Source organism: Mobula birostris, chromosome 10, assembly GCF_030028105.1.
Source record: "Mobula birostris isolate sMobBir1 chromosome 10, sMobBir1.hap1, whole genome shotgun sequence".
Taxonomy (NCBI): domain Eukaryota; kingdom Metazoa; phylum Chordata; class Chondrichthyes; order Myliobatiformes; family Myliobatidae; genus Mobula; species Mobula birostris.
This window is the reverse complement of record NC_092379.1, coordinates 42,242,699-42,257,062: the sequence shown is the minus strand read 5'-3', so window position 1 is coordinate 42,257,062 and position 14,364 is coordinate 42,242,699. Positions and strand designations below refer to the sequence as shown.

Genomic DNA, 14,364 nt, shown 5'->3' with positions numbered 1-14,364 from the left:
TGTTTGTGTCTTCCCCAGTGAAGACAGATCCAAAGTACCTGTTCAACTCATCTGCCATTTCCTTGTTCCCCATAATAAATTCACCCGTTTCTGTCTTCAAGGGCCCAACTTTGGTCTTAACTGATTTTTTCCTCTTCACATACCTAAAGAAGCTTTTATTATCCTCCTTTCCATTCTTGGCTAGCTTGCCTTCGTATCTCATCTTTTTTCCCCATATTGCCTTTTAAGTTATCCTCTGTTGCTCTTTAAAAGTCTCCCAATCCTCTGGCTTCCCGCTCATCTTTGCTATGTTATACTTTTTTATTTTTATACTATGCTTGACTTCCCTTGTCATCCATGGTCGTCCCTTACTCCCCTTAGAATCTTTCTTCCGCTTTGGAATGAACTGATCCTGCACCTTCCCAGAAGTACCTGCCATTGTTGTTCCACTGAAATCCCTGCTAGGGTATCTTTCCAGTCAACTTTGGCCAGCTCCTCCCTCATGGCTCCATAGTCCCCTTTGTTCAACTGCAATACTGACACTTGCGATTTTCCCTTCTCCCTCTCAAATTGTATTTGAAAACTTATCATATTATAGTCACTACCTCCTAATGGCTTCTTTACCTCGAGTTCCCTTATCAAATCCAGTTCATTACACAACACTAAATCCGGAATTGCCTTCTCCCTGGTAGGTTCCAGTACAAGCTACTCTCAGAATCCATCTTGGAGGCACTCCACAAACTCCCTTTCTTGGGGTCTGGACCAACCTGATTTTCCCAGTCTACCTGCGTGTTGAAATTCCCCATAACAACCGTAGCATTACCTTTGCGACATGCCAATTTTAACTTTTGATTCAACTTGCACCCTATATCCAGGCTACTGTTTGGGGCCCTGTAGATAACTCCCATTAAGGTCTTTTTGCCCTTACAATTTCTCAGTTCTATCCATACTGACTCTACATCTCCTGATTCTGTGTCGCCCTTTGCAAGGTACTGAATTTCATTCCTCACCAACAGAGCCACCCCACCCCCTCTGTCCACCTGTCTGTTCTTTTGATAGGACGTATACCCTTGAATATTTATTTCCCAGCCCTGGTCCTTTTGCAGCCATGTCTCTGTTATTCCTACAACATTATACTTGCCAATTTCCAACTGAGCCTCAAGCTCATCCACTTTATTTCTTATACTCCGTGCATTGATATATAATACTTTTAATCCATTAGAGTACTCCCCTCACCTTTCACATCGATTCCTATTGCACTTGGCCGTATTCTCCGATCCCTTCCTGAGCTTTCTGCCCTGTTAATTCTGTTGTCTTTCTTAACTTTCCTTATTCTCTCTTTCCCTTTAACTCCATCCTTATATTTCCTCTCTTCCCCCCCCACTATTTAGTTTAAATACACCAGTGTAGCAGTGGCAAACTTGCCTGCTAGAATGCTGGTCCCCCGCCTGTTTAGGTGCAACCCGTCCCTTTTGTACAATTCATCCTTGCCCCAAAACAGATCCCAGTGGTCTAAGAATCTAAATCCCTGCTTCCCATGGGGCCATGGCCCAATCATGGCCATGGGACCAAGATCGCCCATGTCATACAGCACGGCACATAATGATGATGTCATATGACCCAGCACATAATGATAGAAACATAGAAACGTACAGCTCAATACAGGCCCTTTGGCTCACAGAGCTGTGCCGAACCTTGGGTTACCCATAGCCCTCCATTTTTCTGAGCTCCATGTACCTATCCAGGAGTCTTTTAAAAAGACCCTATCATATCCGCCTCCACCACTGTTGCCGGCAGCCCATTCCACGCACTCACCACTCTCTGTGTGAAAAAACTTACCCCAACATCTCTGTATCTACTTCCAAGCACCTTAAAACTGTGCCTTCTCGTGCTAACCAGTTCAGCCCTTTAACATCAAAAAAAAGATGGGCTGGCATTGGAGAAAGTCCAGAGAAGGTTCAAAAGAATGATCCTGGGAATGAAAGGGTTAAGTTTTGAGGAGCGTTTGATAGCTCTGGGCCTGTACTTGCTGGAGTTTAGAAAAATGTGGGAGGATCACATTGAAATCTATCAAATATTGAAAGGCCTAGGCAGAGTGGATGTAGAAAGGCCGCTTCTTTCTGTACGGGAATCTAAAACCAGAGGACACAGCCTGAGAATACAAGAATGTCCCTTTCGAACAGAGACAAGGAAGGATTTCTACAGTCGGGGGTGGCGAATCTGTGGAAATAATTTCAAAATATGGCTGTGGAGGCCACGTCATTGAGTAAGTGGAGGTTGATAGGTTCTTGTTTAGTAAGGGGAGGTCAAAGGTTATGGAGAGAAGGCTGGAGAAAGAAAATATCTCAGCCGTGATGGAATTCTGGAGCAGGCTCGATGGGCTGAATGGCCTCATTTTGCTCCTGTGTTTTCTGGTCTTATGGCAAGAGATCGATTTTCAAAAGGAATAATTGACACCTCCTCTTTGCTTTCATATTAGAGCTGACGAGACACGAAACAACCAGGCTACCTGGGTGGAACAGGTGGAGAAGTACGAAGACGAAAACATGGGGAACTTCAAAAGGATCTACCCGAGCTCCACTTCAGAGAAATACGAGAAGTTCTTGGAAACAGTTGACTCCAAGTCTCGGGAAGAATATGTCAGGCAGGTTTATACTGCCCCTCCCAGTCCTGCCCCCTCCCTCCCTCCCTCCCTCTCCAGTGACCCACAGCCACCCAGTGTGCCATCACCTGTCAAACGGTGAAAGGCCTCGAAAGAGTGGATGTGGGAGATGCTTCCTATGGAGGGAGAGTCTTGGACCAGGGAACACAGCCTCAGAACAGAGGCGGAGGAGTGTCCTCTTAGAAAGGAGGAGAGGAGGAATTTCTTTAGCCAGAGAGTGGTGAATCTGTGGAATTTGCTCCACAGGTGGCTGTGGAGGCCAAGTCATTGGGTATATTTAAAACAGATGCTGATAGATTCTTGATTGGTCAGGGCATGAAGCGATAAGGGGAGAAGGTAGGAGATTGTGGCTGAGAGGGAAAATGGATCAGCCATGATGAAATGGCAGAGCAGACTTGATGGGCCAAATGGCCTAATTCTGATCTGCATCTTATGGTCTTAACCACATTCTCTACTACCCCTCTATAATCCCTCCCCAATCCTTTTACCCTCTTTCTAATCCCACATCACTTCCCCACTACCCACAACACAATTGTGTCGCGTTCTGGTTGCCTCATGATTGGAAAGGTGCAGAGGAGGTTTACCAGGATGCTGCCCAGATCAGAGAGCATGTCTTTATGGGAATGGGTGAACGAGTTAGGGCTTTTCTTTTTGGAGCAAAGGAGGGTGAGAGGTGACTTGATGAAGGAGATGAAAAAGGCATAGATCAAATGGGCAGTCAGAGACTTTTTCCCAGGTTGGAAGTGGCTAATGGGGAAGGGGGGCATCATTTTTAGGTAACTGGAGGAAAGTATAGGGGGGATGTCAGAGGTAAATTCTTTACACAGAGAGTAGTGAGTGCATGGAACACCCTGCCAGGGGTGGTGGTAGAGGCAGATACATTAGGGATATTAAAGAGACTGTTAGATAGGCACATGGATGATAGAAGAATGGAGGGCTCTGTGGAAGGGAAAGGTTAAATTGACCTTAAAGTAGGTTAAAGATTAGCACCACATCGTGGGTGAAGGGCCTGTACTGTGCTGTCAGGTTCTATGTTCTGTCCCTCCACAGCTATATATTCTTACCATCATTAAGGACCCCCACCACCCAGGACATGCCCCCTTCTCATTGCTACCATCAGGGAGGAGGTACAGGAGCCTGAAGACCCACAGTCAACGATTCAGGAACAGCTTCTTCCCCTGTGCCACCGGATTTCAGAATGGACATTGAGCTCAGGAACACCACCTCACTGTTTATTGCAGTCTTTTTGCACTACTCATTTAGTTTAATTTTTAGTATGTTTCCTATTGCAACTTAGTGTTTTTATGTCGCAAGTTTCGCAACAACTTTCCCAATATATGTCAATGATATGAAACCTGATTCTGATCAAGTGTGGTGAGTCATCACTGGTGACACGGAACAGAATCAGAATTTGGTTTCATATCACTGGGGTACGTCGTGAAACTTGTTGTTGCGTGGTAGCAGTACAATGTGATACATAATAATCAAAACTGTGTATATATATAATAGTTAAATTAATGAAGTAGTGCAAAAAGAGGGGGAGAAAAGTAGCGAGCTCGTGTTCATGGTTTCATTGTCCATTCAGAAACCTGATGGCTGAGGGGAAGGAGCTGTTCCTGAGTTGTTGAGTTTGTGCCTTCAGGCTCCTGTACCTTCTCCCTGATGGTTGCAATGAGAAGAGGGCATGCCCTGGGCGATGGGGGTCCTTGATGGTGGAGGCCGTCTTTTTGAGGCATCGCTCTTTGAAGATGCCCTGGATGCTGGGGAGGTTAGTGCTCATGATGGAGCTGACTGAGTTCACAACTTTCTGTAGCTCCTTTCGGTCCTGTGCAGTGCCCACCCCCCCACCATACCAGATGGTGATGCAGCCGATTAGAATGCTCTCCATGGTACATCTGTAGAGATTTGCAAGTGTGTTTGCAGACCTACTAAATCACCTCAGCTTCCTCATGATATATAGCCGATGTTGTGCCTTCTTTGTAACTGCATCGATATCCTCAGAGATGTTGACACCCAGGAACATGAAATTGCTCACTCTCTCCACTTCTGATCCCTCTGTGAGGACTGATGCATCTTCCCTCGTCTTACCCTTTGAGGTCTGCAATCAGTTCTTTGGTCTTACTGACGTTGAGTGCAAGGTCAGGTACACTTCCCATTCCTATGTCAAAGAGCACCCCACCCCCCTCAATGTTAGACTCGCCGGTGATTCTTGCCCCCGGTACTGCTCCCTCTGGAACAGCGGAGCGTGCTGGCCCTACTGCGCATGAGGTTGGAACATTGAAGGGGTGGGAGAGGGCATTGTTAATATTGGTGCAATGGCTTGGTATTGAAAATCTCGCTATCTCTCCAGGCAGATGCACGGGGAAATTCAGCAGAGTCAGGAGCAGAAGGAAATGCTCCTCAAAGAACGGGGGTTCCCTGAAGAGAACCTGCAAGAAGAGTCCCAGTTGCAGGAGAATCCGACCCTGTTGATCTTGGTGAAGCCAAAGTCACCAGAAGGACTGCAGACGTCATCATCCTCCACTCCTGTAAGAGTTTCTCTTGGTTGACGTGCTAAGTCGCCTTAGGTGGGACTAATGATTTAATCTACGAGATGTAGATGATTTCAGCTGAGCTGACATCTTGTAGATGATTTACAGCTCAGCTCAAAGCAACCTCTCAGCTAGGTCAAGATTGGGAATTAAATATCCAAGGATATCAGGTTATACGGTATGATAGGCAGGAAGGTAAGGGAGGTGGGGTAGCGCTCTAAGGATGAGATCAGTGCGACAGTGAGAGACGATATAAGATCTAAGGAGCAGAACGTTGAGTCCATCTAGGTAGAGATTAGGAATAGTAAGGGAAAAAAAATCCCTGGTGGGAGTTGTCGATCAGCCACCAAATAATCACATTACAGTGGCACAGGCAGTAAACAGAAATATCTCAGGCACGTGAGAATGGAACGGCAGTTATCATGGGAGACTAACTTGCACATAGATTGGGTGAATCAAGTTGGTCGAGACAGTCTTGTGGAGGACTTCATTGAACGCATAAATGATGGCTTTCTTGAACAGCGTGTTACTTAACCTACAAGAGAATGTGTTATCTTAGATCTGGTCCTGTGCAATGAGAAAGGTAAAATTAGTGATCTTGTAGTTAGGGATCCTCTCGGAAAGAGTGATCACAGTATGACTCAGTTTCCCATACAAATGGAGGGTGCAAAAGTAGTCTGGGAATACAGGCTATATGGTGGAGCAGTGGAAGTCTTTCAAAAAGATTTTTCATGGTGCTCAACAAAAGTATATTCCAGTTAAAAGCACGGACAGTAAGGGTGGGGAGAGCCAGTCTTGGATAACTAAGGAAATTAAAGAAGGCGTCAAACTAAAAGCGTGTGAATAGAAAGCCTCCAAGAGTAGTGGGAAACTGGAAGACTGGGAAAATTTCAAACAGCAACAAAGACCCATCAAGCAACTAATAAAGAAAGGGAATAAGGAAAGAAAATAAACTAAAATTCTCTAGACTGTGGGCAGGTTCTGGTGGATGAGAAGACGGCGAATGTCGCGCCACAGTTCAAAAAATGATGTAGGCTAAAGCAGGTAACTACAGGTCAGTTAGTTTAACATCTGTAGTTGGGAAAATGCTTGAAGCTATCATTAAAGAAGAAATAGTGAGGCATCTGGCAAGAAATGGATCCATCAGGCAGATGCAGCATGGATTCAGCAAGGGCAGATCCTGTTTGACAAAGTTACTGGAGTTCTTTGAGGATATAACAAGTGCAGTGGATAGAGGGGAACAGATGGACGTTATTTACTTGGATTTCTGGAATGTGTTTGATAAGGTGCTGCATAAAAGACTTATCCATAAGATAAGGATGCAAAGAGTTGGGGTGATGTATTAGCATGGATACAGGATTGGTTAACTGAAAGAAAGCAGAGTTGGGATACATGGGTGTTACTCTGGTTGGCAATCAGTAGTGAGCGGTGGTGCCATACGGGTCGGTGCTGGGCCTGCAACTGTTCACGATATATATTAACGATCTCGAAGAGGGAACCGGGTGTAGTGTATCGCTTAAGTTTGCTGATGATACCAAATTGAGTGGAAAGGTAAATTGTGCAGAAGATACAGAGAGATACATATTGATAGGTTAAGTGAGTGGGCAAGGGTCTGGCAGATGGAGTACAATGTTGGTAAATGTGATGTCATCCACTTTGGAAGGAAAAATGGAAGAGCAGATTATTATTTAAACGGTAAAAATTTCCAGCATACTGCTGTGCTGAGGGACTTGGGAGTACTTGTGCATGAATCACAAAAGGTTGGTTTGCAGGTGCAGCAGGCTATCACAAAAGCAAATGGAATACAGTATTGGCCTTCATTACCAGAGGAACTGAATTGAAGAGCAGGGAAGTTATGCTGCAACTGTACAGGGTACTGGTGAGGCTGCACCTGGAGTACTACATGCAGTTCTGGTCTCCATACTTGAGGAAGGATATACTGGCTTTGGAGGCAGATTGATGGTCAGGTTGGGATTGGTGCGAGGAGAGTCGAGGGCAGTGCATTCAGTGGAGGAGTGATGAAGTTGATGTCCTGTCAGCAATTCGAGATGAGAAGATCCAGAGCAGGCAGAGAACCAGAGCGGGGAGTCCCAAGGAGAGGAGGAGGTGAGTGAGGGTAATTTCAGAGATGTGAGAGCGGATCTTTTACACAGAGAGTGGTGGGTGCCTGCGGTGGTGGCTGAGATAGATACATTAGAGATTTTTAAGAGACATTTAGAGAGGCACATGAATGTGAGGAAGATGGGAGGATATGGACATTGTGTAGGCAGGAGAGATGAGCTTAGTTAGCTATTTGATTACTAATTTAATTGGTCTGGCACAACATTGAGGGCCGAAGGGCCTGTTCCTGTACTATACTGTTGTATGTTCTATTAAAGGACTCCTGACCTCAGCTGCAGGGATATCGTTGAAGGAATGTCTGAGGGTCACGCCAATGGCTCTTTTCACTGCTTTAGCCTTCAGCCCAAGCGGGGCTTTGGTTTGGAGGTTGGGAACGTGAGCTGGCTTTCAAGTTAGCAACCAAACCTGTTGGCAGATGTTTGCCCTGGCCAGACAGCTTGGTGTCAGCGTGAGCGAGAGAGAGAGAGGATTCCAGTCTTTCTGCATGTAAGGATGTAATGCTGAGGCTTTATAAGGCAGTAGTGAGGCCTCACCTGGAGTCTTGTGTGCATTTTTGGGCCCCTTATCTCAGAAAGGATGGACTGATATTGGATGTTTGAATAGGCAACTCAGGCAACGCATCACCAAATAATTAGATAGGGCGTCAGAGGTTAAAGGAAAAATGGGTTTGAGAGGGAAATGGATCAGCCATGATGAAACAGCGGAGCAGACTCGATAGGCTGAAAGGCCTAACTCTGCTCCAATGTCTTAAGTTCTTCCGGTCTTTCATATGGAGACTGTCCTCCAGTCGGCTGAAGGAGTCTGTTAATGAGCTAGACCTGGAGGTCCTCCATTGGTTGGAATGGACCATGGATGTTGTGACCTAGCTGTCTACATGATGTGCAAGCCAGGGAAGTACAACACGGAGAGCAAGTTGTTGCCCACGCAGCAGACGAGCTCTCTCCGTGCAGCTGATGAATGCAAAGGAATGGCAGAGATTGACAGTTTGGCATCAGCCCAAAGCGACTGGTTTTAAGGCATCAGTAACCCACCTGGGTGCCTTCTCCTGGCAGTAGAAACTGTTCCGCCAGTCTTAGTAGCTCAGCCAGACGTGAAGGCCAGGAGCTGGACTTGGTTGTCAGAAGCCTGCCCTGCCGTGCAATGTGATCATGTCTGCTCTATGCTGACTACAATTCTTTTTTTCTTGTACTGGTTTACGTATTAATAAACAGCCAGTAGGTGGAGATTGTGTCTTTCTCAGGTTTTGGCAGTCCATCAGGGTCAAGCATATTTTGCTTCCAACCCACAACACACACACCAAGTGCTGGAGGAATTCAGCAGGTTAGGCAGTAACTCTGGTGAGGAATAGAGTCGATGTTTCAAACCGAGACCCCCTCATCAGGACTGGAAAGGAACTGGGAAGAAGCCAGAATAAGACTGGGAGGTGGTGGGAGCGTGGAGGGAAGGAGTACAAGCTGGCAGGTGATAGGTGAGACCAGGTATGGGGGAAGATGGATAAAGTTGGAAGCTGGAAGGGTTTAGGTCAGGGGTTCCCAATATCATAAAACCACAAGATATGGGAGCAGAATTAGGCCATTAGTCTGCTCTGCATTTCATCATGGCTGATCCATTTTCCCTCTCAGCCCCAATCTCCTGCCTTCTCCCTTTAACCCTTCATGCCCTGACCGAGCTCTGCCTTAAATATACAAAAATACTCGGCCTTCACAGCAGACTGTGGCAATAAATGCCACAGATTCACCACTCTCTGGCTAAAGAACTTTCTTCTCATCTTCCTATTCATCTCTAAAAGGACACCTTGCTATTATGAGGCTGTCCTCTGGTCTTAGACTCCCTACCATAAGAAACATCCTCTCCATGTTCACTCTGAGACCCCTTGCTTAATTGTACTGGTCCATGGCAAGTAAAAGGTTGGGAACCCCTGGTAGAGGTGGAAGAGTTAAAGGGCTGAAGGAGGAGGAATCTGATGGGAGAGGAGAGTGGACCATGGGAGAAGGGGAACTAGGAAGGGAAGAGGGTAAAGATGGGAAGGTCTTCATTGAGTTCACAACATCCAATCTGCTCTGGTACCACAGTATTTATGTGGGCTGTCCTGCTGAGACTCTGGACAATGTTGGCCCCTCCAGGACATTGATAGCTGGGTCTTAAACAACTGTTGGGTCATTGAATATCAGGGGTAAGCAGTTAGATGCCCTCTTGCTGGAGATATCATTACCTGGTGTACTGGTGGCATGATAACTTGGCTTCCTGGTGTCTGGCTATAACACTGAAGAGTCCCAAGCCTACTGTCTCCCCTGTACCACTGGGACCTTTCTTACCTGTCTGCTGTAGTAGTGAAATCTGCCCCAAAACCTTGTAAATTATAATTCTTTTGAGGACAAAGAAATCTGGCTGTGGGAAACAAGCTTCGATTGTGTAGAGCTTTTTATTGATGGCATGAACTTCTATTTTTCCAACTACCGGTAATTTTTTTCCCTCCTGCTTCCAATTCCCCATTCTGGCCTCTTTTCCACATCTCCCTATCACCTCCCCTGGTACCCCTCCTCCTTCCCTTTCTCCTGTGGTCCACTGTCCTCTCCTATCAGATTCCTCCTTCTCCAGCCCTTTTACCTTTTCCATCTATCGCCTTCTAGCTTCTTACTTCATCCCGCTCCCCCACCCACCTAGCTCCACACATAATCTTCCAGCGAGTCCTCCTTCCCTTCTCCCCACCTTTTTTATTCTGGCTTCTTCCCCCTTCCCTTTCCAGTCCTGATGTAGGGTCTTGGCCCGGAAACGTCAACTGTTTATTCATTTCCATAGATGTTGAATGACTTGCTGAGTTCCTCCAGTATTTTGTGTGTAGAATTCCATTTGCCTTTGCCATTATGTACATTACTCACAGCTAACTTTCTGTGACGGACCCCCCCCCAGCTCTCCCTGTACAGTAACATTCTGTGATGTCGCTCTCTCTCTCTCTGTTTAAAGGATATTTTACTTTCTTACTCCTTTCACCATCATCATTATGTGTCATGCCGTATGATGTGAGCAATCATGGTCTTTGGCACTGTGGGCAATGGCAAACCTCTTCTGGGCCAGTGTCTTTACAAGACGGGTGACCCTAGCCATTATCAATACTCTTCAGAGACTGTCTGCCTGGCATCAGTGGTCGTATAACCAGGACTTGTGATATGCACTGGCTGTTCGTACAACCAACCACCACCTGCTTCTGTGGCTTCATGTGACCCTGATCAGGAGGGCTAAGCAGGTGCTATTCCTTGCCCAAGGGTGACCTGCAGACTAGTGGAGGGAAGGATCACCTTACACCTCCTTTGGTAGAGATGTATCTCCACCCCACCACCCAGCTACACCATTAACCACACATTATAGTCCAGCTCCCCTGTGGCATTTACCCTTCAGGGAAATATCTAAAATAACTCACACAAAATGCTGGAGGAACTCAGTAGGCCAGGCTACAGTGAATTCTAAATCACAACTGTCTATGTTAAAAAGAAATTACTTCATTGCCCCTCTGACCCAGGCCCAGGCTGATTCCAGACCGAACAGGAGGCCTGAGCGGAAATCCAGGAACTGGAATCTCAGTAGCCAAAGTGAAGAGATTTATGGCAACTTGAGAATTATCCTCAATCTCTTTCCTCCAGTTATTGACCCTCCTGCCACTGAAAGCAGTTTCTCTTGACCCACCGTCCAGTATTTGATTGCCTCTAATAAATCTGCCTTTATCACCTGTCTCAAAGGGCAGTAGCACTGGGGCTTCTCACATCTCACCACATTAAATGGTCCCCTCTCCCTGGGCCAGCTGCTCACTGACCTGTTCCGGTATCAGGAATGGCATTATTAGTGTCATGTTATTCTATAATATCATGGAAATAAATCTTTGACTACATCGTGTTCTTGTCACTGGTGCCATTGTCAAGGATTCTCCTGCACGCCTCTCTGAGTCTTTGAGGCGAAACTGAATGGTATTCTGAGCGTCACAAGTTCAGGAAGTTCATCTGACACTGACTGCCAAGATTGTTTTTTTACTGAGTGTTTTAAAATGCCAGCTGTTTTCAAAGTTTTTTTTCTTCTGTATTCTTCAGACCAGCCAAGTGCTAGGAATTGTCTCCAGCCCAAGCCAGCGAGCAGGCGGCTGGGAGGAGAAGAATGTGGGCCACAGCTGTGAGTTGTCTCCAGGAAGAGCAGATGTTGAGCCAGAGCTGGTTTCTGAACAGAAGGCTGATGGCACAGAACACTGCTCGCTGCTCCAGAACCAATCCCAAGCAGAGCAGAAAGAACCAGGCCAGAAGCAGCAGCAGACAGAGGTTCCATCGGAGATCCCTGCTGAAGCACAAGAGGGAAATGCTGTGAGTGAGGCAGTGAACCAACCGGAGGCCAATGTGCAAAAGTTACAACAGCAGGCCCAAGTCCTGGATAACCAAGAGGCCGAAGACGGGGATCAGCAGCAGGTACAAGATCTGGTCCCACTGGAGCCCCAAGCTGTGAAAGAGGCCAAAGACCTGGCGCAGCAGGAGGCGGGAGATGAAAATGGGCAGGAGTCACAATCTCCACCTCTACTGGTAATGTTGCAACTCTAACAAAACCCTAGTTAGACTACGCTTGGGAGTATTGTGTTCAGTTCCAGTCACCTCATTACAGGAAGGATGTGGAAGCTTTAGGTAAGGTGCAGAGGAGATTTACCAGGATGCTGCCTGAACTGGAGGGCATGTCTCGTGAAGATAGGTTTAGCCAGCTGAGGCTTTTCTCTTTGGAGCAAAGAAGGATGAGGGGTGACTTGATGGAAGTGTGTAAGACAGATCAATTGGACAGCCAGAGTTTTCTTCCCAGGCAGAAATGGCAAATGCCAGGAAGCATAATTTCAAGGCGATGGGAGGGAAATATAGAGGGGATGATAGAGGCAGAGAGTAGTGGGTGCATGGAACACCCTGTCATGGGTGGTGCTAAAGGCAGATACATTAGGGGCATTCAGGAAATGCTTAGATGGGCACATGATGATGGAAAAATAGAGGGTTAAGTAGGAGAGAAGGGTTAGATTGATCTTAAAGTAGGTTAAAAGTTGGTACAACATGGTGGGTAAAAAGGAATGCACTGTGCTGTGGTGTTCGATGATCTATGTTCTAAATCACACATAGGCAAGTTGAGAATTTGAATTGACCAAGGCCTGTGTCAACAGGAAGCCCAAGTCATAGTCACAGAGCTATCAGTCCCTTTGCCCTAATGCCAACCACGATTACAGGGACTTGAGGACCTGAGTTATAGGAAAAGGCTGAATTGTTTGGGACTTCATTCCCCGGGGCGTAGGAGGTGGAGGGGAGACTTGATTGAGGTATACAAAATGATGAGAAGTATCCATAGTGTAAAGGCAGGCAGGCTTTTCCCACTGAGATTGGGTGGCACTGAACTGGAGGTCATAGGTTAAGGGTGAAAGGTGAGTGTTCAAGGGGAACCTGAGGGGAATCTTCTTCACTCAGAGTGTGGAATGAGCTGCCAGCGGAAGTGGTAAATTGTGGTTAGATTGCAATATTGAAGAGAAGTTTGGATGGGTCCATAGATGGGAGGGTAGGGATGGCTACAGTCCAGGTGCTGGACGACAGGACTCGGCAGATTAATAAATTGGCGCGGCCTGGATGTGCTGAAAGGCCTATTTATGAACTAAATGACTCTTTGGCTGCTAATCTGTACTCAAATACTCTACCACTGAGCTTATAAAATTAATTTTAAAATGACAAAATTTTAGAAAATACTAGAAACTGGAGCAGACCATGAATTTTTTGGCCTCTGTAAGACCATAAGACATAGGAGCAGAATTAGGCCATTTGACCCATTGAGTCTGCTCTGCCATTCCATCGTGGCTGATTTACTATCTCTCTCAACCCTGTTCTCCTGCCTTCTCCCCATATCATTTGACACCCTGACTAATCAAGAACCTGCCAACCTTCGGTTTAAATATACCCAATGACCTGGCCTCCGCAGCCGTCTTGTGGTAACAGATTTCACAGATTCACTACCCAATGACTGGATGCATTCTATGACCCTTATAGGATTCCATGCGTTTACAGGCTCTCTCAGGGTTAAGACAGGGTTCAGTTCCTGAGAACGGTCTGTAAGATGGAAATGAACAGAAATAGTGCACGGGACAGGGTCACAGAAAAATCTACGACAGGGGAGCGAACAGGTGTGGCAAGAGCAGCTGCCAGCCCGTCTCACTGACCCAGTGAGAGGCCAAATTGAATTTGATTGAATTGAATATTATTTCTTACATCCTTGACATACACGAGGAGTAAAAATCTTTATGTTACATCTCAGTTTGAATGTGCAATGTGTAAATTGTAGTAATTTGTAATAAATAGTATGTCCAGTAAGTTATACAACAGTACAGTCAATATAGCTCAGAAATACAGTTGTGTCAGCGTGAATTAATCAGTCTGATGGCCTGGTGGAAGAAGCTGTCCTGGAGCCTGTTGGTCCTGGCTTTAATGCTGCGGTACCATTTCCCGGATGGTAGCAACTGGAACAGTTTGTGGTTGGGGTGACTTGGGTCCCCAATGATCCTGCAGCCCCTTTGTACACACCTGTCCTTGAAAATGTCCTGAATCATGGGAAGTTCACAACTACAGATGTGCTGGGCTGTCCACACCACTCTCTGCAGAGTCTTGTGATTGAGGGAGGTACAGTTCCCATACCAGGCACTGATGCAGCCAGTCAGGATGCTCTCAGTTGTGCCCCTGTAGAAAGTTCTTAGGATCTGGGGACTCATGCCGAATTTCTTCAACCGTCTGAGGTGAAAGAGGCGCTGCTGTGCTTTTTTCACCACACAGCTGATATGTACAGACCACGTGAGATCCTCGGTGACGTGTATACCGAGGAACTTGAAGCTGTTCACCCTCTCAACCCCAGATCCATTGATGTCTCCATTCCTCCTGTAATCTACAACCAGCTCCTTTGTTTTTGCGACATTGAGGGAGAGGTTGTTTTCTTGACACCACTGTGTCAGGGTGATGACCACTTCTCTGTGGGCTGCCTTGTTATTATTTGAGATCAGGCCAGTCAGTGTATAGAGAGTCTGTTCAGTGG

The 14,364-nt window shown here is 46.4% G+C and overlaps 1 protein-coding gene across 1 annotated transcript in view; it reads left to right on the top strand.

The window, feature by feature from the left end:
* The window catches only part of LOC140203627 (uncharacterized), a 71,106-nt gene that overhangs the window by 52,394 nt on the left and 4,348 nt on the right, over positions 1 to 14,364 (top strand). Inside the window, exons 7-9 of the mRNA XM_072269675.1 lie at positions 2,459 to 2,627; positions 4,996 to 5,169; positions 11,373 to 11,849. Coding sequence (XP_072125776.1) covers positions 2,459 to 2,627; positions 4,996 to 5,169; positions 11,373 to 11,849 — 820 coding nt within the window. The remainder of the gene's footprint in view (positions 1 to 2,458; positions 2,628 to 4,995; positions 5,170 to 11,372; positions 11,850 to 14,364) is intronic.